Source organism: Alligator sinensis, unplaced genomic scaffold (genome assembly GCF_000455745.1).
Source record: "Alligator sinensis unplaced genomic scaffold, ASM45574v1 scaffold1264_1, whole genome shotgun sequence".
Taxonomy (NCBI): Eukaryota; Metazoa; Chordata; order Crocodylia; family Alligatoridae; genus Alligator; species Alligator sinensis.
Window position 1 is genome coordinate 470,457 of NW_005842770.1, and position 22,665 is coordinate 493,121.

Here is a 22,665-nt window from a genome sequence, read left to right on the forward strand (position 1 = left end):
AAAGGAGAGAAGCCCTACCTTGAAGGGGCTCACATGTTCCACCACAGCAGGTCTCCTCCTCCAGAATACATTTTGAGTTTAGGGCTTTACCTCTCATTTAGAGAAGCGAGAAGCAGGTGTATGAAATGGGATCTGGGGCAGACAGCATTCCAGTGGAGTCCAGCTCTTCTGTCCATTACAAATATTTTCTTTCCACAACTCAACATCCCATGTGTTAAGAGTGTCTGCAAGCAACTGGGGAAACAGGCTTGTCTCTCCTGGTCTGTACTGTTCATTCAGGCATAGAGCTGGCAAAGATACAAACAAGGGGTTAAATTAGCAACCCCTTGGCAAGTATAAAAATGGATTCCTTGCACGGCCTCCCAGTAATTTGCTGTTACTTATTACAGTGTCATATGATAGGTTTGTATTCATGGACTGACCTGATGACGGTTGTCACCTGATCTGTCAAGATAAGCAGTGTTGCAGAAGCAGCTTGCTCTGGTTCTCAGGCTTTGTCTACACCAAGGGTGCTCAGCCCCTGGCCTGAGGGCTAGATTCAGGGGTCCAAAAATTTCACTGCCAAGTTTCTGGACCTCTGTGGGGGAGCCCCATTGGCTGGATAATGTGGCCCTGTGTACTGGATCAGGCATGCAGGGTGGTATAGGGCTCAGTCCAGTGGGTTGGGGTGGCATGAGGTATTTCAGCCAGATGCATGGGGCCTGACTCCAGCTGGTGGGGGCAGCTCAGGACCTGATCTAGCTCGTGGACTGGCCTTGTGCCATACATTTGGCCTGCTGGGTCAGAAGACTGAGCAGTTCTGTCCAGCATTTTCTGCTATTGCTGTTGTGACAGAGCCCCCCAGTGGAGACATGGCATATGGTGAGACAGGGTTTTTTTCTGCTGGTGGAGTTGCACCGCCTTCCTGAATAAGACAACTTAAGTTGACAGAAGACACTCCTGGCAGCCCAGCTGAGTTGACAGCAGGGGTCTGGCTGGCATAACCCAGTTGGCTTTGGGCCGTGATCTTGTTATTCCATCAACTGACTTAGCTAGACTGGCCAAACCTCGCAGTGTGGAAGTGGACATAGTCATTGCTCATTGCACCCATTGCTGCCTAGACAGTGAAGATATTGTCACCTTCTGAGATGTCAGGCTCTGTTGAAGGATTGATGTCAGGATGGTTGTGATGCAGGAGGAAGCAGTCAAAGGCAGGGGCAGGCAACTAGTGACTGCCACAACTCAGACTGGAAGGAAAGGATGATCTTTGTCCAAAACACAGATATGCAGAGCCCATGTGGCAAGAAAGCAGGATTGAGAGAGGGAAAAAAAAACAACTGGTTTTAGCCATTCCTTGCATTGAGAAATTCTTACTGTGTCCTGTTTCTTGTTTTCTTATTGCAAAACTGAGGGAATCTTTTTCTCTTGCCTGGCGCAGGGGATTCTGGTGGAACTTGAACATCAGGCTTGTACATCTTATGGTTTGTAGTTTTCCTTCTTTTACCGTGCAACTTTTCTAAACTTTTGTTGCAGAGGTTTCAGAATCTGGAGGGTTTTGGTATCATGGGATGTCTTCTTCCACTTTTTCTCTTTCAGAGAAATGTTCTGTGCTCGGGGGTAATCCCGCAAATTTCTCTCATCATGGGCCCTTGTGCAGGTGGAGCGGTCTACTCGCCTGCCTTGACGGATTTTACGTTCATGGTGAAGGTAAGGATGTAGCATCTGACCCCTTGTTGGAATCCTTGGCCATTTTATCTAGATTCAGAATTGTGCAAAGGTTTGGATGCAGTTGGCTCTTTGAACATGTGAGGACCCTGATCCTTGATAGAAATACTTTTCTGTCCCTGGGACTCTGTTTCATTCAGCTGTCAGGCCTGTGCTCTGTGCTGCCAGATGCTGTACACATCTTCCGCTAACTAGACATTTCTCCTTCTTTCCTGTAAGCTTGTTTCTTGTTTGTTACTTAACCAGATTTCCTTTTCTGTCTCCCATTTATCAGCTATTTTGCTCTTCACCTTCCACTCTTTTTCCTTGTTGCCAGAGCCTGCTTTCATTCAGTAACAATCCTCTTCACTATTCACCCACACTCAGCTAATAGAGATGCCATTCTTATCTGAGGTATCTATATAATAGCAGCTTCCAGTTTCCCAGTCACTAAAAGCAAGCAGCAGGGTGCACTGCAAAGTCAAAAGGGTGCACTGCAAAGTCAAGTTGGATATCTTTTTAATGTCAAAAGAGTCCTTCCATGACAGGAAAACACCTTGCTTAGTGCTGATCATATTCAGATAACCTTATTAATGAACATGTCTCTTTCAACCTCAGAAATGATCCTTCCTTCTGAAGAATTAAAAATAAAACAAAACACTAGTGTACATCATCAGGACATTAGATATCCATCCACCTTCAGAAATGTCAAATATATTAACTCTAATAGGAAAAGAGGGTTGGAAGTGTTTTTAACTAGCACTATTCTGAATAATTTTCCCAGAATGGCAATTTTCTGTTTGTTTCTTAGACTGGACATCTACTAAATGTCAGTCTTCTCTTCCCCATGTCAAGATGAAGGTCTCCTTGGGTTTAAGGTTCTCCATACCCATAAATGGTTGGGATGCTGAATTTTAAAAAGATTTCCCTCCCCACATGCTTGCATGTGCGTAGGGGGTTATCAGTATCATCACTTGTAAGCAGATTAAATAACAATTATTTCCTTTAGCAGTCATCCCCTGTGGTTCAGTGGTAGATGCCTCATCTGCCACACAGAAGACCTGGGTTTGCTTCCTGGACACTTATACAGCCACGGAGGCACCAAATGGTGGGCTCAGTTTGGCCTTTGGCTTCTGTCTCAGTGGGCTAAAGGCAGGGTTGGAAGGTCTGGGCAGCCTCTGTTCCTCCAGAACTCCTGCCTACGCGTATGCATTAAAGGTCTGGGTGACCTCTCTCACACTGTGATTTGGAAGGACTGACAGTTGCCAAGACCTTTTGCAATCAGCAGCGCAAAAGAAACAAGTCAGGACAGCTTGTCAGAAGTAGTAACTTTAAGAATCTTTATCTACATTATTCGGTAAAAGAGGTTAAGTGTCAGGAACAAACCTCTTGGGACCAAATGGCACTGAAAGCAGAGGACGAGCTGGCTTTTGGCCCTGGTCCTGGTTTTCCAGTTTGATTCTGAAGATCTTGCATCCCTTTTCTTTCTTTTAAGGATGGTTTAATATGGGTTCAGCAAGCTGATATCTCCCTCAGCATAATTCTGTTGTTTTGTGAGGCAGACCGATGCCTACTACTGCTAATAAGGGATCCATTTAGTTCAGTGTAGCTCATTGCTTGAAGCAAGGCCAGGGAAGAAGCATCTGATTGATGGGGTCTGCTGGGGATGGGCTAGGTTAGAAGAGGAGGACAGGGGGAAAAGACACTCCCAAGATTTCCCAAGTGTTTCCAGAAGCAGAATCATGGCCCAGCAGTAGGCTTTGAAGGGAATTGTGTAATGAGAATTGATAGCATGTAACATCACAAGTAATTGAAACAGATTAGGAAAAAAAACAACAAATCCCTCCAGTTTATTTCATATATTTGTCAGCAGCAGTTTGCCTATGGAGGAGATGCACAGAAACCAACTATAACATCTTCTCCCCCACCCCAAGTGAGGCAGTTCTATCCAGCCTAAGCCACTTTGTGGCTTGGGTAATAAAAGTAGGTGTTTTAAGCCAACCTTGTTTTATTGATGTCTTCAAGCCTGATGCTGACAAGACCTTGTTTAGCTTTGGTTGGTAGCAGAAATAATTATACTGTGACTATAGTAGTCCATTAACCAGAATGCCAGAACTTGAGAGGCCCAGGAGTACCTCACTGCTCAGGCTAGACTCACTTTTCACTTAAAGCCTGGGTTTGATCTCTCTTTTTTTTTTTGCCCCCTGTGAAGAATCCACAGTATCCTCCCCAGATTTACTCAGGATTTTTAACTGTTGTTGCAACTTTAAATTCACATTCAGTCACCTCTCATTTCAGGACACGTCCTACCTGTTCATTACAGGCCCTGATGTAGTCAAGTCAGTTACAAATGAAGATGTCACTCAGGAGCAGCTTGGGGGTGCAAAGACACACACTGCTGTGTCAGGTGGGAGCTCTGTTTTTTCACTTAAAGTATTATTCAGTCTGGAGGAATGGATCAAGTAGCAGCTCCAGTGAGTGGTATTAAAACTGCTTTTTTCCCCCTCATGGTGGGCCAAGGGCTTCTATGAGAAATTCCTTGGTGAAGGTTATAGGTTTTGTGTATTGAGTGTTGTGTTCTGGATAACAAATAGTTATTTTTTATGCTCTGTAGCCTATCCACCAAGGAACAACTAGTGGGTATGTCATAGAGATTTCCTCCACAGTTGAGGAAGAATTAGTATGTATTTTTTAAAGCCTTTTAAACAATTTTAACACAATGCTATAGAATGTTTTACTAAGTCACCATAGCAAACCTGTAGGTGAGGTTGCTATCTCTTTCTAGCATCTGATTTTTCACTTGAATCTGATGCCTCTCTTTCCTTACCACCAACCCAGAGAAAATCATTGCAAGTCTGTTTCCCTGGAAAAATCTTACTGAGCACTGTAGGATTCCTGGTGGGTTGTTTAATGAGTCATATTCATGGACTGCCACAGGAATACACAGGCTGCCCTATCTCCAGTGCAAGATCCCGAACACTAGATGGTGTGGAGGTCAGAGGAATTGACAAAGTAGAGACAGCTGCAGCTTGCACTGTGCAAAGTAGCCCACTGACATCTTCTCTTACTGCTGAGCTGCCAGGGGCTAATGCACCTTTGAAGGAAGATACTATAGGAGTACATCCTCATGGGAATACCCCTTGCCACACTTGATCTTCTTATGCAGTAGCTTGATCTCTTCAGGTTCAAATGTATATGTGGGGGTGTTTAATTCCAGTTCTCATCAGGTTCCTGGTTGGAACCTTGAATCCTGCTGCTAGTGGTTCAGGCCAAACCAAAATGCTTATGGAAGCCACCCAGGAAATGTTATAAGTTCACTGTCCCTAGTATGGAATTTCTCTAGTGGTAAAGGACATGAGGATCCCCAGGAAACTTCCACTGAGACTTTGCCATCTAGAGTAAAGAAAATGCCTGGCGTTCATAAATTATAGATGGTGGCACATATTTTGCATCTGCTTTACTTGGGCAGAACTGTAGCAAACAATTGCTGTATCAAGGCAACACCCAGCTTGGGTCAAAAAACATTGATTCCCTTGCAAGATAGCTCTTTGCTTTATGCAAAAACTTGGGTAGCAAATTTAAGAGAACAAATAAAGTGAGGAGCATCATTGGCTGCATAGCAGAGGAAATACTACCATCTTCCATACAGTCTATGACAAACACTAGGCCTCTGTTACAGTGAGCTGGCAGAGAGTCCAGCTTATTCCCAATGGTTATGTCAAGTCTAATTGTGACAGGGGGCCGTCTCAAGGCCAGTCACAATGTCAGCCCACCCACCTGCCTAGGGCATTCTGCCTTGATTTGCCTGCCATGCTTTGATATACTCAAATAAACTGATGGAAAATTGTGGGAGGCTGCCCATTTAATGCCCTGATGCCAAGGGCATAATACATAGCTCCAACCTCCCCTTTGCCATGTCCCATGCCTTCCAGATGGCATCCAATTCCACTGTTACTCCCCCAGCTCCTTAACTGGGCTGCACTCAGCCTATGTCCCAACTTGGCCTCAAATGTCCTTAGACGTGCCTGGGCCTCCTACCCCTACACTGGGGCCTTAACTCCTTCTACTCCAGGTCAGCCCATATGCACTTCTTCAGGCCCCTTAGACCCCACTCTACATGGCTGCCAGCTCCTACTTCACCCCCTCACTGGGGCTTCTGGGCCTTATGCCCCTCAGGCATCAGGAGTCTGTTGACCTACCTGGGCCCCCAACTCAGCCTACGGCCCACTCAGGCCTCAGGGGTCTGTTGACATGCCTCAGGCCCCACTCGTTAGGCCTGGGCCCTGTGTTTTCTGTTGGGGTGTGCTCCCATAGCCTTCTCCTCTACAAGGTACTCACAAGGCAGCAGGGGCTGAGGCTTTCCAGCACCCCATAATCGCCTTTTCCTGGGGAGGCATAGGTGTGGCATTTTCTGGAGTCTGCCCTGCTACAAGCAGCCCCACCACCCCATCCTCCCCAGCAGGGTGTAGTTTTAGGTCATATCCTAGGACCAGGAGCTGCCTCCATCCCCATAGTTCCTACCCTTGATCTCCAGGTGTTCTGGGAGTAGCAGTACTCCAGCCAGGAGATGCTGTTCCTTCAGCTCCTTGCAGCAACTCCTGGCTCTACTGCTCAGGGCCTTCTCTTATTCTCCAGCAACCAGAGCTCCTCCAACCAGGCAGCCTCCTGATGGCCATGTGACCCTGCCTAATTGGCACTGCAGTCACCTGCAGGCTGCTCTGCTGCCTGCTTAAGCCCTTAAAATGGCAGGCATCAAAGGTGCCTTGCCACACTTATATGTGGAGTTAAGCAGCAAGATGGCAGGTTATTAAGTATCCCCCATAAGGCTCTATTGATATCCATGTGGTTGTGAACACCATGGTGATGGTAATCTGTGCTTTGCAGGTGCCACTTTGGGTGATGTAACGGAAAAGCTCCTTACACCTAACAGGTGGGGATCAACATGTACTTGATGAAACCAGGTGGGGCACTTTCAAATAACTATGTTGTTTTGCTATTTCCCTGCAGGGGTTGCACACAGGGCCTTTGAGAATGACATTGATGCTTTGCTTAATCTCCGGGAATTCTTTAATTACTTGCCTCTCAGTAACCGTGATCCAGCCCCTGTCTGTGAATGTCATGATCCCAGGTAATTGCGGGGTGGTTTGTTTGGGTGGATGCTGGTGGTTGTTATCAGTATAATTTCATTGGTGTTCTGGCAGAGGGAATGTAAAGGAAAAACTATCCTGTAGCTATTAGCTTTTGCCTTCTTTCCTGATGACTTTATAGACTCATAGGTCTAGCCCAGTCTATCTCTTCCAACATGCTTATGTGTATAAGTCCTTTCTTGTCACGTACATATTACTACTGCCTAAGGCCACCAGTCTATGGTAATACAAATTGATGCCAGGGATGGGAACACAACCAGGTGAAGAGCTGGCACTGCTTCATTAATGGAGGGGCTGTAGGGTTGGTTTTATTAATTGGGGTTAGCAGTAGGGAGGAGGTGCATCGTTAGAGCTCGCATGCAGCTTGCATTCAGTGTGGCAATGAAGGGGAAACAGGGGAGGGACTTGGTGTTGGGTGGCTTGCTCAGAGCCTAGATTAGAAGATGGTTTTAGCAGTGCATATAGTTTATGATAAATAGCTCAATAAAACTGTGCTTCATAGTGGACTATATAAGTCTGTAGGGAGGCTGCCTTCCTGCCAGAGAGCGCTGGAAATCTTTCTTGGATATTGGTGGCTCTTACCACTCTTGTAATGCTCTAGAGGCCAGACCTGTGGCTGGGGGAGGAAAGGATGCATGTGTAACTCTGTGATTTCACTGGTTCTGTACTGGTCTTCTCCTCGACCCTTGGGACTTTCAAACAAGATTTTGCAGCCTATCTATTCAGGGATTATGAGCAATTTTCTAATCATTATCACAAGGATTATTACAGGACTGACCGTAATAAAAATTAATTTGCCAATTGCTAGTTAAAGAATCATACTGCTTTTTGCAGAACAGGGTAATATTAAGATAGTCCTTTCACCTCCCAGATTATGTTCTTTGACTCATTAAAATATTCAGAAACAATCCTGTCTTTACAGATATTTACAAATCAGGGAGAAGCTGTTATAACTTCAGTGTTTGATTGCAGTGCTTGATACATAAATCTTGACATAAATCTTCATGGTCATTGTGTTCTGCGTGAACATTGAACACACAGTACCCAAATACCCAAGTGTCTGGCCTTTACTGTAGTTAAATTGGTTAAATTCCTTTTTTCCATAGCAAAAGCATCCCATAGATTTTAAACAGTTCCTCTTATGGTGGGCAGTTTCTTTTCCCTTGAGAAGCTGCCAGTTGTCTTGCAGTTGTTAAAGATTTACTGTCTCATCTGTTATTTTCTTGAGTTGGGACCATTTCCTTTAGCAAGCTCCAGAAGATTACCAAGGGCTTGCTTGCTATATAAGAACTGTCCAAGAACTTACAGTAAGTTATGAAATGCCCTCTGTCCTTTTGAATTTTGAATTTGTGAACATATGTCTATCATATGTGCATATAATCCCTTTTTATCACCCTGTTCCCATAATTTCTTCCTGTCTCCTTTTTTCTGATCCTTTAATGCTGCTTCAATAGGCATTTGCACCAGCATCTTAAAATAAACTTTCTTATTGTGCTGGGAATCAGGAAATTTGGTCCATTCTTCCCAAATTAAAGACTATTTTCATTTGTGGTAGCTTGTCTATATCCTTTTCTTGTATACCAGCTGTGGTATTTGCCTGTGTAATAGCGGGGGAGGTCCCTGGGCACCCAAAGAGATTGATATCCGCCCCCCCCGGTTTAGGGCAGTCTACCCTGCTTTCTTCTGCCACACCTTTGATGTCAAATGAATTGATGTAAGAATGTGGGAGGCTGCTCATTTAAGGCCTGCTGTACTGGGCCAATCACATGGCTCCAAACTGTCTTATGCTGTGTCCCATGCCTCACAGATGGAATCCAGTTTTCCTTATTATGCTGCCAGCCCCTTAGTGGGCTCCATTTGGCCTCTGGCCCACGCAGGCCCCTCTTGGTGGACCTTGACCCCTCACTGGACCACTCCCCTGGCCCCCTTCACTGGGGCACACACTCACTCCATCCCTTCAGTGGGGCGCACACTCACACTCCGGGCCTTTTGCCCCTTGGGTCTCAGGTTCCACTCAGTGGACCTTGACCCCAAGCCTTTCGCCTCTACGAGGTACCCACAAGGCAGTGGGGGCTGAGGCTTTACGGCACCTCATCCTTGCCTTTCAATGGCAAAGCACAGGCATGGCATTTTCTGGGGGTTGCCCCACCACAGGCAGTCCCACCACCCTATCCAGCCCCAGCAGGGTGCAGTTTCAGGTCTTACCCAGGACCAGAAGGAACCTCCTCCATCCCCATAGTTCCTATCCTAACCCCCAGGTGTTCTAGGAGCTGTGATTTTTTGGCTGGGAGATGTTGCTCCTCCAGCTCCCCAGGTGTAACTGTCGGCTCTGTTCACAGGGTCTGGGTTTATACTCTCCCTGCCCAGTCCTCCTCCAATCAGGCAACCTCCTGTGGTCAGGTGGCTACCTAATTGGGCCTGAACCCAACAGGCAGGCTGCTCCACAGCCTGCCTGATGTTCTTAAAGTGGCAAGCACACTATACTGCCACACCCTGTCTTGAAAGTTGTCAGTACACATTGGTGTAAATGGAAAGATTTTTTCCCCTATTTTCTGTTATTCCAGAAGCCATTGTTTGTACTGGTACTGGTGTCCTGTTTCTATATGTTCAGATTATGCAGGACTCAATCTTGTTTTCTTTCAGGTCAAGTGACAACACTCCCCTGAGTCATGGCTGTAGCGCCTAAGTTGAAAGGCCTTGTCCGATGGGAGAGAGGGACAATTTGTTTAAACATTTGTAAACTTTTTATTAAACACTTGGCTAACTGTGACTATCCTGAGTCTCTTCAATGTTCAACTTCAGTGTTGACTGTTAGTGGCTAGTTGGTAAAGTCCATAGCGAATAAATATGGTTCTACCTAAAGCCTATACAGATTTGCCTTGGGGTATAAGTTTTGGTTTAGGGTAATTTTCTGGTTCATTTAAAACTTAGATTTATCTGGATTAGGGTGCCTCAATCTGCTATAGCTGGCTGACATGACAGTACTATATAATATTTAAGAGAGCAGGTCCATCCTGCCTTAGTACTGTATGTGTATATAGTAGCTGCATCTACTCTCAGCTTGCTTGTACTCCAAGTTAATTCTAACTGCACGTTCTGTGTCTGTGTACCTGCTGGAGTTTTATCTAGGATGATTTGAAGAAGATTTTGAAGCAAGATCAGTCTCCTGGGGGAAAAGTTAATTTTGCTGGGGACTGTTTTCCTTGACAAAAGGCGGGATAAAATTTCCTGGCACTCTATCCTGCTTAACTTGATGGAGGTCTGGTTTGACATTTCCATTTTCATAGCTCTTCTGGGTTATGTGAAATCTGAATTCCCATTGAATTTGTTGCCCATTTTATATCTAAACAGTTTATAGACAATTGATGTCTGTGAGGTTGTTAAATGTACATCTTATCTATGGGTTTAGTATGATATTTAGCCAGTCAGTTGCTTTCCTTCAATTAAGCACTTCTTTAGCTAATAATATGCAAACACTTGGATGTCACTTAGAGACATTGAACTGTGCGTGTGTGGTGTTCCTGTCAGTTTTATTCCATTAATAAGTTAATTATTCCGTTAGTCAATTAATAAATCTTTTACCTTTTTACAAAATGTGTGGCCAAGGGGAAAAGCAAAGGAGATGGTGACATGTCTGTATAACCAGAGACCTTAGTACATAGACTTGTGTAGCTGTTTTGGGGCTGAGCTAACTAACAGCAGTTCACTTATGTATTTCAATTTAAATAGGTTGCCTAGAGCTGTAAATCGACACAATTAACACTACAACCAAGTCCCAACAGCATTACAGTAATTATTCAATGGGAACTCTGCCAGCCAATGGCCAAATGGGATAGAACAATAAAAATCCCCACTCAGAAGCTGTTTCAGTGCTGAGGGATAAGAGGCATAACAAAATAATTACTTCTGGTCTCAGTCTTGCAGTGTGAATGATTCCAGGCAATCCAAGAACACTAGATTTACTCAGATCCACGATGACATAGAATTATGACACCACGCCCCCCCCTCCCCAGCGCCCCTGTTATTAGATTTTATACACGGAAAATTATATATGTTGGTTATAATTTTCCATGTCTAGAATCTAATTATTGGACAGTCATCTTAAATTCATCCCCCCCTACCATTGCAGGGGGGGAAAGCAGTGGCAGAACAGCATGCAACCTGACCCCCCATCCCTCCCTTAGTACCTGTCCCCCCCTCCCATCACTTGTCCCTCTCTGGTGCCTGTTCTCTGCCCCCTCCACCAGTGCCAGCATCCCCTACTATGTGCCCCCTCTGCTGTCTGTCCTCCCTGCCACTTGGTGCCGCTTACTCTGTGTACAGCTGCTTTTGCTCTGTCTCTGTCTGGGACATGGAGCCAGTAGCAGAAGCCCTGGCCCCAGCAACACCAGAGCAGGTGAGGAGCATCGGGGAAAGGACATGGGGTAGGTGGCAGCTCTGGATCTAACTGGGGAGAGAAAAATGAAAAGACTTGAAATAACAAAGCTGTCCTGCTGCTCCTTGTTCCCTGCTTTGCCAGCCAGACTGTTTTCTGCTCTTCCACCTCTGTAGCTCCTCTGGGTACCAGCCAACTCTTGCCGTGCAACCTACAGGGGGCAGAAGCACCATGTGTGCTGCTGCATTTTCTCTTCCTGCCTCACATTTTCTCTTCTCTGTTCTTCTGTGTCCTGATGCATGAGCAACTGGGGCAGGAAGATGCTGACAGCCTGGTGGTAGTTCTCCATGCAGCCCCAGATGGGATGAATTATAGGTGCAGATTTTCTTGTGGCAATGATTTTGATTTTGTGAATGCTCATGTTGTTTTTCCTTTGCATTGGATTTATCTGAAGCTACCGCTTGGTTCCCGAGTTGGATACTATTGTCCCAATGGAATCTACAAAAGCATATGACATGCTGGACATCATACATGCGGTAAGCCCTCTCTTTAAGTGCTGGCTTCTTCTTTTTTTTTTTTTTTTAAAAGAGTTATCAGTGTGACAAATTAATATTAAATGGCTCCGAGTGGTGGAAGCGAAAAAACAGAAAGCCACAGGAGATGGACTTTCAATGCACTCTGTTGTCAGGACAGCTGTTTGGATAATTCTTTCCCTTGCATTTGGTGAGCCTAAGGCCAGAGGTACTAGAAACAGTAAAAATAAGGGAGCTGGTGTTTGAAAAGGGTTTTATGATTTGTCTTTGAGGAGTTATTTTTCACTTACATGCCCAGCATGTGACTGTGGAAAGACAGTATTATTCTTTTTTTAAGTGTTATGAGAAAACCAAAATACTGTAGATTTTCGACCCTCGTTATTACTATACTCTTTTAAATAATGCTGTATGTTGGACTGTTTTTTCTTAAACAGAGAAAACCTTTACTTTGGAATTCAGATCCATTCATAGAAACCCTTGGATTTTTGCCATCTAATTACTTGCAGTGAATATCACTATATATATTATATATATGTTTATATTATATACGTAGATTACTATTTATTAAAAGTAATAGTATTCAGCTTGTTATGTCAAGCACTCAGAACTTTGGACAGTCCAAAATTAAGATTGGATGGGACAAGGCAAGTGTCCTGTGATAAAGATAACACATATTTAAGCAGAAGGCATGGGCACCAGGGCCTGCTTTAAAATGATGCCTACTCTGCCTCCTCCCCTTTAATATAGATGGGCCTCTTAGCCTAGACCCACTGTGTTGGGCCCCACTTTGAAGCACCAGCTCTCAATCTTCTGTTGTCACCAAACCACTGGTCATTGTCTGCTGCGCTCCTCTGGTGCTGGGGCTCTACACAATTAGGTGCCCCCCTCTGGCCACTAATGAGGCCTCCTTCTTCCCTTATAGCCTCATCCCAAAACTACTGGTACAAACATAGCAACATGACCATAATCAAAAGAGACCATGTTGTACCCCTTCAAGAAGGTAAACTTCTCCCCTTTGTACAGTGCATCTCCTAGCCCTGGCTACCTTATGGGCTCCTGGAGACTTACTGCGCTTGGAAGTGGCAAAGCAGGCAGCCAGATGTATCAGGCAGCTCTCTTGTACAGGAGCTCCTCCTGGCAGTTTCCAGAGAATGAACCCTGCCAGGCCCAGCCCTGTTCTTATTTGTACCCAGGGCTCTGTCTCCTTCTGGTCAGCTGACCGCCTGCAAGTGCCAGCTAATTACCTTATTAGCCTGTTACTCAGGCAACCTGCAGCTGTGGAGCTCTTGCAGGGCTTCCTTGCTAGGCTGCTTCTGCCCTTAAAGGTGTAGGCACAACTTGGTGCCCTGCGACCTATGGGAATGCAAGCAATTCCCTGAAGGTAATGATGAGGTTTGAACTCATCACTTTTGAGATAGTTGTGCAGGGTTTTTACCACTGTATTCACTGTCAGCAGTAGAATGTCGTTATCCTCTTTGAAAAGTGACAGTCTTGAAGCAGTGAATTACTTATATAGGAATAGGTCTGTTTTAAAAGGCAGCATTCCTTGGCATGCAGATTTTCTGAGGCAGTGCAACAAAGGGAATACTCATTAGCTCTACTGTGTTAGTTCCCTGTTGTGACACAAGTTACCCTATCAGACTTCTGGAGTTCCTGCAAAATAGGTGGGAAGGCTGATACTTGCTGGCCTGATAAAGCACTGTTGTGTGCATGGAGCTGTCAGTATTGGTCTGTGAAAGAGAGGAGACTGTACAACTCATAGCCTGCTGGTTCCTAGCTCACTGCGAATCTAAGCCCCAAGTCAAATAGTATTTTGATGTTGGAAAAGCAGTAGCAGCTAAATGTTTGCTGTCTATTATATGGAGTTTCAGTTGTCTGTGGCAGTTTTTAGAATAATCCAGGAGGCTGAGTGGGGTCTGGGAGCATGTGAAGTGGGGATAGATGGTCTGAATATTAAGAAACAAGCCGTTTCACATTCTGCTGCCTTTGTATAAATGGTGATTATTCCACAGCTGATAACTTGGTCATGTCTGGATTAATTTCCAACGGGTTAGAACAGGGCTGGACACTGCTATATCCTAGTGCCTGCTTTAAAATAGATGAGATTTAAAAAAAAAAAAAAAAAAGGCAAGAGTTGGAAGTAAAAGTCCCACTGGTTTTCAGTAGTGCTTGTGCTTTTCCAAATCCCGCTCTGAGGCACAAGAGCTGTTCAAAATGCTCTTGAGATGTTTTTGTTGTCTTTCCCATTTCTTGTTGAGCCATTTCTGAGAGCAGGTTTTACTTTCAGGCCAAGTTCTTAGGCAGTGACTACAGATAGAAAATTTCAGCCTGAATGATTGTAATATAGTGTTGTTTTAGGCAGCTGAAAACGGAGTTACAATGGAAAGTGTTAGGCATCCATGATACATTTGTCCATACTGCTTTATCTATTATTATGGGTCTTCATGAAACATAAATTTTGGTTACTGCTTTACATGGCTGTGGATGGGGCTTTACAGCATGCATAGAAAAAACAATGGTAGAGGTATGGGCTGTGTTAAGGAACGTACAGTCAAGTGGGACACAGACTACTGATTGTGTGTTCCCTATATGCAGAAGGGTGTTTGTGCCCGAAAACTAGAAAAGAATAATTTTCTCAACAATTTAGTTGGTCTAATAAAAGGCATCACATTTACCCAAAGAACCTTGTCTGCTATGGCCTTAGACCAACACAGCTACAACTAACACTCCCTGCATGCAGATACTGTTAAGCCCAACTCTAGTCTGTGTCTTGTGTAACCCCAGTGACTTCAGTGGGGTTACACAGATCGTCTGGTCAAGTGAACCACCATGAAGGACCTTGTTAGTAATATGAGAGAGTTTTTTTTAAAGAACTGCAACTTGCTAAAGATGTATGGAAAAATCAGTACTTTGGAGGGGGAGGAATCTGGAAGTCAACTTTTTTTTTAACATGCACTCTTCATACACTGGGAACAGCTTTGGTCTTGTGGCAGGCTCAGGCAACACTCCTGATGAGATGCGTTTGGAAGTAAATATAGTATCACATACACACTGACAAACAGACTGGAAAGAAGAGGAAACGATTTATTTGCAAAATCTCCTGTTGTGGAAGCAATATATATATTTTTTTCCACTGTGTAACAGATATAATTGCAGCTGACCACACCAACCTGTCTCTCTTCACACAGCTTCTTGTTAACTTTTGTTCTTCCAGACTGTTGATGAGAGGGAATTCTTTGAGATCATGCCTTCCTATGCCAGAAACATAGTGGTTGGATTTGCCAGGATGAATGGAAGAACCATTGGAATTGTGGGCAATCAGCCCAAAGTTGCATCAGGTAAGAGCTGGCTTCAAGCTCCAAATCTCTCTGATTCAGGGGTGTTTGCAAGCTGCCTCCTGTTTGTATTTTCTCATTACACGCACTGCGAGAGTGTTTTTCACAAGGAGAGGAGGTGTATTTTGGGTCTCCTTTTAATTTTTTCCCCCCAGGTTTACAGTGCAGCATCACAAGGTGGAACCAGTAGGTTTTATCCTTATATATTAATGAGCTAACAATGAGGTGAGCAGAAATGTCAAGAGATTGCAGGTGATAAAATTCTGTTGGTTTTTAAGGAGTGGAGAAATCCATGGAGAACTTAAGTCAGACTATGGAAAACTAGAATAATGGGTGCAAAGTGGTAGGGAAAATTCTAATATAAGATAACACATGTTGCCTGGAGTGACTTTTGTTGCTTGCAACTGGGTCTTGCTCCGGACAGAAAGCCTGTGCCTCTTTTTGGTCAGCTCACTAAGAACCTCTTCTTGATGTGCATTTGTGGTCAGAAAACCAAGGAACGCTGGGATGCGTAATAAATGAGAGAGAATAATAGTGAACATATAAATCCATGCTGCCACATCACTTGGGACACTTCAGTTTTAGCTAAGAAAGCTGAAGCAGAAGCAGAAGGGGGCTCATGAAGTTGGTGAGAATGATTTGAGGCCTGGCAGAACTGGTACCCAAGGACTGAATGCAATGATACAGACCTTTATTTAGGTGAATCTGCAGGGACATGGTAAAAACAGATACACCAATGCTCACAGATCAGGCACCTTTTCTCACAGAATACAAACAAGACAGCAGTCTGTGAAATTATAACCCAGCATAGTGTATGTTGATGAATAAAATACTTTATGCATAATATGCGATTTCTGCTGCATCTGAATACCTATATGAACTTAAATTAAGCACCTAAAACCCAGGCATTTTATGGGTATTATGAAATCCACATTTACAGCAAAAAGGATATTTAAAAAAAGAAGAAAAAAGATAGAGGAGAGAGAAAGCTCTTGTGTTCTGGGAAACAATGCTCTGAACCATGTGGATCATTCCTTATTTCCATCTTTCAGCTTTTGAAACGACTAGTACTGGACAACTAGCAGCTATATCCTCATCAACCCCTCTTCTGAGCCACATGGGAATTCCCACATATGCTTTGTTCATGTGTTAACTTGAACTATCTCCACGACTTGTTATATTTTGGTCAAATTAGACCTTCCTGTGTGGAGATGGCTCATTTCCCCCTGGCTACTTTAATCAAATACATATTCTTGGCAAGGTAATTTGCTGACTATTAATGAATCACGAGATAATTAATGGGTTTCACTGTTTCTTTGATATTTTAAATTATACTAAAGATGTCTGTAGCTTAAGGTAGGCTCTTTTGTATCAGTCTTATAGAGGTTTAATATACTAAAATGCAATGCAGTTTTGGGGACTGAAATAGAGAAATGTATTGCAATATTTTAACTGAGAATGCTGATTATACAACTTTGCATTGATTTGCAGAATGTTTTTATACTGTGTTGGAGTGATGCCTGTATGGTGTTTCATTTTGCACTTACCCGTTTATAATTTTCTCTTCATCGGGTTTATATATATATAGGTATATATGCATATATATAAAAAAATTAAAGTGGCATATGGGATCTCTGTGTCAGGAACTTTTCTCCCCCTCTTCCCCCCTCAAAGCAGCAATCAATCTTGGGGGGGATTCTAGGTAGCAGTGCAGTAAAAAGAAATGATGATATGAAATGAATGCATATAAAGTATGTCACTCTTAGGCTGAAATACTGCTACCTTGTAACAGTCATATAATGGGATATATTATGACATTTTAAGAAGGGCCTGTGTCCCACTACTTTTCAGTGGGTCGTAAATACCTGCGTCAGTCAGAGGCTTTTGAAAATTGTACTTATATGTGATCTTGATTTTCTCCCCCCTTGTTTACAAGTGAAGTGGGGGATACCATCAAACAAAGAGAGCAGCTAGAACTGAAACTGTTCTGTTCTCAGTATTGCTCCCTCGATGAAGTACAATGGAGATATAATATGTTCTATTTTCTGTACTGCCCTGAATGCTGTATTTGAAGTCTAGAATGGCAATATTAGAAATGAGCTGTTTAAAACTGTAAAATGTCCTGCTCTGTTTTCTCAATGTCAGGGTGCTTAGACATAAATTCCTCTGTGAAAGGAGCTCGTTTTGTCCGGTTCTGCGATGCCTTCAACATTCCTCTGATCACTTTTGTGGACGTCCCAGGATTTCTGCCAGGTAGGTCCTTGCTGAGATGTAACTGCCTGACTGGAGTGGAGCTTTAAATGTAGCTAGTTTGGGTACTTCTAGCAGTAGATCTGTGAGAGCTGGGAGCTGTGCGTGTAGTAAAACCTGCCTTGAGAAGCAAGGTAAGCATCAGGGCTGAGAGCCTATGCTGAGCTCTGTATTACCCAGTCCTGAGCTAGTTGCTTTGCCAATCCTGTCTGGTACCAGAGCCATTGCAAAGACTCAGGGCCTGGCTGGCTCTTTGCCAACTCTCTACAAATCCTGCTGAGGCTGTGGATGAAGCAGAAGCTGGTTGTACTTCACTTCTTGTGTGTTTTCCTTGTTACTTGGAGGCTCTAAGCACCGCCCACAGGCTCAGCTGTAGCGGTTTTTCCGTGTGTGCTGCCAGGGCAGCATGGAGCTGCATCATCCCATGAGGAAGCCCAGCAAGGATTGTGCCTCAAGGAGGGACAGTGGAGAGCAAATTCATGGCACCATGCTGTATGCTAGTGGGGCAGTTCATTTTCCTCCCCTCTCTTGGGGGTGACCGATGCCTTAATGAGTAGTTGGGTTGTAAATTCCTACTTGTAGATCTGGTCAGAGCACCCGCTCTGTGTACTTACATCTCTGCTCAGCATTAGAGCTCTGACCCAAGGATTGGCCTGCCTTGCCAAATGATTACTGGCTAAAGGTTGCTTTTGTAGAGTGCCTGGTAGTGCTGCAGCAACCACAATTATGGCCTAGGAGAAGCTGTCTCCCTCTGCAGTTGTCTTGGTCTTCTGCTGGATTTGATGGGAAAAAAAGGAATCCTCTGATGCTGTCATTTTACAAACATTGAAGCCTTCAGATGCCATTCCTTCACGAGGGCGTGGGTGACCTTATGCAGCAGACATAAGTCGACAGCCTTCTTGGAAGTTTAAGGTCAGAGTGTCCTTACAAGTTTGAACGTACATAGTGGCTATAAGGTTGGCTAGGTGGACTCTCACTGGGCATCTAATTTGCATTGTTCCACAGACACATCCTGAAGACCTTCTTTGCTCAACTTCAAGCAGCACCCTATCCGCACATCAGAATTCTTGCTGTAGGTGCCCAGGATCCCAAGAAGGGGATGCACTGTCAGTTTGCACTGAGCTTTACAAATATACAGAGCTTGAAATTACATGAAGTCTAGAGCCATTTTCTTGCTTGTTCCATTTGGGGTGGAAAGCTAAGGTTTCCACATCTCTTGTTGCTAGATGTCAGAAGCTGTTTATAGTAGGGTTTACTAAGACCCTGAAATTGGTTCTTGTGAAAAACGGAAACTTTTGTTGTATTGGTCCAAGCAGAAAGAATCCACTCCAGTAGAAGCAATCAGCAAAGTACTTACATGATCTAGTATTTGCTTCACAAAATCCTACGAGTGTGGCATTGGCTTCATTCATCAAGGAAGCAGCCTTTGCCATCCCAAGGTGGACATTGGCAAAACTGGTATAAGTGTGCTGAAGATTAGTCCTGCCTTGCGGCTTTGTTCCATCTGCCTGGCTTGTCTCATAGGAGATGGCTTACCTTCCCTCTGGAACTGTTCCATACGTTATCTTTGGGAATGCAAGCTGCAAACCCCTGGGCCAGCAGGAACAGATGCACCAGGAGCTTCTCTTGCTGGAAGAGACTGGTGGTGGTGGTTGTGTCGCAACCGTCTGGCTTGTGGGCTGGATGCTTGGCAAGGGGCCAGCGTGTGAGCTGGATTCTGTGCATGGAGTCAGCCTGGGGGCCTGATCCAGTTTGGGGGCAGCATCTGGGTTTGCTCCCCTTTTGACTGCTTTATGTTGGAGAGAAATAGTTAAGTACTTACTGATGCTTTGTCCTGGCCACCAGACCTCACCAGACTTTGCTCAAAGTAATGGCCCTTGGGAGCTCAGTGCTTATTGTCAGAGGTGGCCGGAGAGATTTCTTGCTGCTGTTGTTTGCAGTGGTTCCCTTGTGTAGTTTCACACCTCTGCCACAGGGGCCATGAGTAATAGCTTGGATCTGCCTTGAGTATGAGGTGAAAAATGTGTTCTCAGAAGAGTGTTTCCAGAGAGATGAGCATTGGGTAGATTTTTCTCTGAATGTGCGTGGGGATCTCTCAGTGTTTCTGAAGCTGTATTTGTAACTATGCAGGAACCATTTGGCAGTATGGGCTGGCCTGATGGTGTGTACCTGCCATAACCTGGGCTATATTTGTTCCAGCTCTCAATGTGAGCTTTCCTCACAACATGGCTCAGCATGAAGGTGTGGAGAAGCTGGACTGTAATCACCAACCTATCCACCACAGTTGAGGGGGCTGCTTTGAGTAGTGCTTACTGGCCTTGCAAACAGCCATCTGCACGAAGGGAACTTTTTGGTAACTTTCCTGAAAAGTTTTTTTTTTTTTTTTTTTTCTTTTGATTCATGTAATGTTTAGGTACGGCCCAGGAGTATGGTGGAATCATACGTCATGGGGCAAAACTCCTCTTTGCCTTTGCAGAAGCAACTGTGCCCAAAATCACGATAATCACCAGAAAGGTAAGGTGACTTGATTCCTGGGAGAGAGCTGAGGCCTCCTCTTTTGGTCAGAAGTGTTCAAAAGAGACTTGTTTCTCAGGGCCTGGCTGCTGTTGCTTCCCCCATCATCCTCAACACCTCCTTTTATCCTTTCTGATTTTCTTTTTCATCTTTCAAGTGTGTTTGTATCTCTGCATGTTGTTTCCTGCTGCCTTCTCTTCCTGGTCAGATGTCTGCCTTCTTTGCTACTTCATATTTTTTCCCTGGGGGCAGAGATTGCTGCACCCTGGGCAAATCCAGTGTTTACATGGTTTGATCTGCTTGCCATGTCAAGACAGTTGAACTGTTGTGTTCTCCCTATTGGGTGTGGGTATCCAAGCAACTTGCTGCAGGGCATAGGGAGGTTGGACTAATGTGCCAACTCCTTCACAGTAACTTCCCATATGCATGCTCTTCCTTGATTGGCAAGTGGAAGCTAAATCACAGTGGTATAACTGTGGATAAAGGGGGTAACTTCTGTAATTCAACTTCCTTACTGAGAGAAGAGCACGACTGTCTGGGTGAGGCAGTTCCTTCTGGGATGTCACACTTCCTGGACACTGTCTTCTCAGGAGGATGTCCTGGCACACAGTCAGCCATGACTCTGGAACAGTCTTGCTTTCTACAGTCTGCCTTGCAAAGCCAGGCATGTTTTATTTTGGGGTGTATTTCATGGGAGGAAATGTGGTAATTTTGGTTATCCAAGTCATTTTCATTTTTAAATTGGCACATCACCTTTCTTTCAGTGCTTTGGAACTACCCCAGCGTTCCAGGAAACGTTAGTGATTCACATCAGACTTAGGGATAACCTTTGACTATTTAAAAACTCTTTCAACAGCTTAGCTCATCCTAGTAGTTAAATAGTTGCAGTCTCATTTACATGTTTTAATAAAAGGGAAAGGGACTCTCTTCAGTTCCTTGCTGCCCCCTTAATGAGGATTTGTTTTGAAAAAGTGTGGAGACTGGGGGGAAAAGCTGAAGTGGGCATATTTGCCTATATGAGCTGCACTGGCATATGAGCAAACAGTATGCTCTTGTTAGTCTGTATTAACAGAGGCATCACTTGCCAGTCAAGGGAACTGATTGCTCTGTTCAGCACTGGTGAGGCCTCACCTGGAGCATGGTGTCCAGTTTTGGGACCCATATTTCAAGGAAGATGTAGACAAACTGGAAAGAGTCCAGTGAAGAGCTGCAAAAAATGATTAAAACTCTGGGAAGTATGATTTATGAGGAAATGCTGCAAGAACTGGGATTGATTGGAGAAGAGAAGACTGAGGGGGGATTTGATAAGTCTTCAAATATCTGAAGGGTAGCTTTAAGGAAGACAAGTGATAGACCCATTCTCTGTGTCTGCAGGGCTAGCAGTGATGGTCTTAAATTGTAGCAGTGGAAACTTAGGTTGGAGATTTAAGAAGAAATTCTCACTGTGAGGATGATTCCGCACTGGAACAGGTGGCCCAGAGAGGTTGTGGAATCTCCATCCCTGATAGATTTTAAGACAAGACTTGCCAGGGATGGCTTAGTCAGGGGTGATCATGTCTAGAGCAGGGGGTTGACCTGGATAACTTCTAGAGGTCCCTTCCAACCCCGCTGTTCTATGATTCTGCAACACCTGGGTACATGCTACATCCCCAAGGGAGGAGGTTCTCCTTTATCATGGCCCTAGGAATTTTGACTACTTAGTTTTTAAGCCATTTGCCTCACCTCCTTGATGATAGGGAAGTGCTGAGTCTTGCTCAGGTGAGGGGTGATGGGACTCTGCTAGAATTTCCTTAGTCTTCCAGCAGAATCCTGAAGGCAGTCAGGATAGAGGCTGCTTTGTGGATGGTGATGCACAAAGAGCATACTGTTTGCTCATGTGCCATATTTCCTGGCCCCAGAGAACTTACCACAGGAGATGTTATGGAAGCTGAGGTGTCATCTCCTGTGGCAGGGATGAAGGAGGTTGAAGGGTCCCCTGACTTCAAAATGCCTCAATGCCAGGGTGATGGAATTTAGTATCACTCCATGGTGTCAGAGCTCATTACATGGGCAGTCTGAATTCAACATGGGTAAAACACCTAACCCCCCTCCCATATGCATATCACCCTCCATCCCCATCACCCAGTGCCTTTGATGCCAGTCTTCTCCTTCTTGGAACAACATCAGAAAGCCTTGGTGCAGAGTCATTATTTCATGGCACAGCAGGGAATCATTTTCATGCAATAAGTGCTGATAACAAAGCCTGATTTTTGTGCAGAGAACCCTGAATATGCTGCAGGCAGCAGCGATGGCAAGATGCTAAAATAGGAGGATTTTAATTTTCAGTAGCTGATTATTTGAAAGAACTGATGACTGATGTAGGATTAATAGGATTCTAAACAGGTTCCATTTCTTCCATTTCATTGAGCCAGACTGTATCCAGAGAATCCCTCCTGACCTGCAAAAAAAATCCGTTTTTGTCATTCTCCAAGCTTTTGAATACAGACAAATGGACTTTTCTTATGGCCTGACTGTTCTTGGACTATATGAAACCCTTTATTAGGGAGCAAAATTTAGGCATTTGAAAATCCAATCCCAGAATTACTTTTAAAATGGGAAAACATGAACTTTCCCCTGCCTCCTGTATGGCCGTGTTGCAGAAGCAATTCACTGTTGCCTTGCATTTGTCTCGTATCACTGGCTTGTTTCCATTCCAGGCTTATGGGGGTGCTTACGATGTGATGAGTTCAAAGCATTTACGAGGAGATGTTAATTACGCGTGGCCTACTGCGGAGGTTGCAGTGATGGGTGCAAAAGTAAGCATGGTGGCAGGGGTGTTGGGGGGGGGG

The 22,665-nt window shown here is 44.4% G+C and overlaps 1 protein-coding gene across 2 annotated transcripts in view; it reads left to right on the plus strand.

Moving 5' to 3' along the window:
• Positions 1 to 22,665, plus strand: part of PCCB (propionyl-CoA carboxylase subunit beta) — a 41,547-nt gene that overhangs the window by 15,931 nt on the left and 2,951 nt on the right. The window contains exons 6-13 of one of the 2 annotated variants that reach the window (XM_006034764.3): positions 1,576 to 1,686; positions 3,982 to 4,090; positions 6,691 to 6,811; positions 11,660 to 11,741; positions 14,953 to 15,076; positions 17,219 to 17,326; positions 19,737 to 19,837; positions 22,534 to 22,632. In XM_006034764.3, the coding sequence (XP_006034826.1) occupies positions 1,576 to 1,686; positions 3,982 to 4,090; positions 6,691 to 6,811; positions 11,660 to 11,741; positions 14,953 to 15,076; positions 17,219 to 17,326; positions 19,737 to 19,837; positions 22,534 to 22,632 (855 nt within the window). The remainder of the gene's footprint in view (positions 1 to 1,575; positions 1,687 to 3,981; positions 4,091 to 6,690; positions 6,812 to 11,659; positions 11,742 to 14,952; positions 15,077 to 17,218; positions 17,327 to 19,736; positions 19,838 to 22,533; positions 22,633 to 22,665) is intronic. The other variant, XM_025216840.1, reaches the window with a different exon arrangement.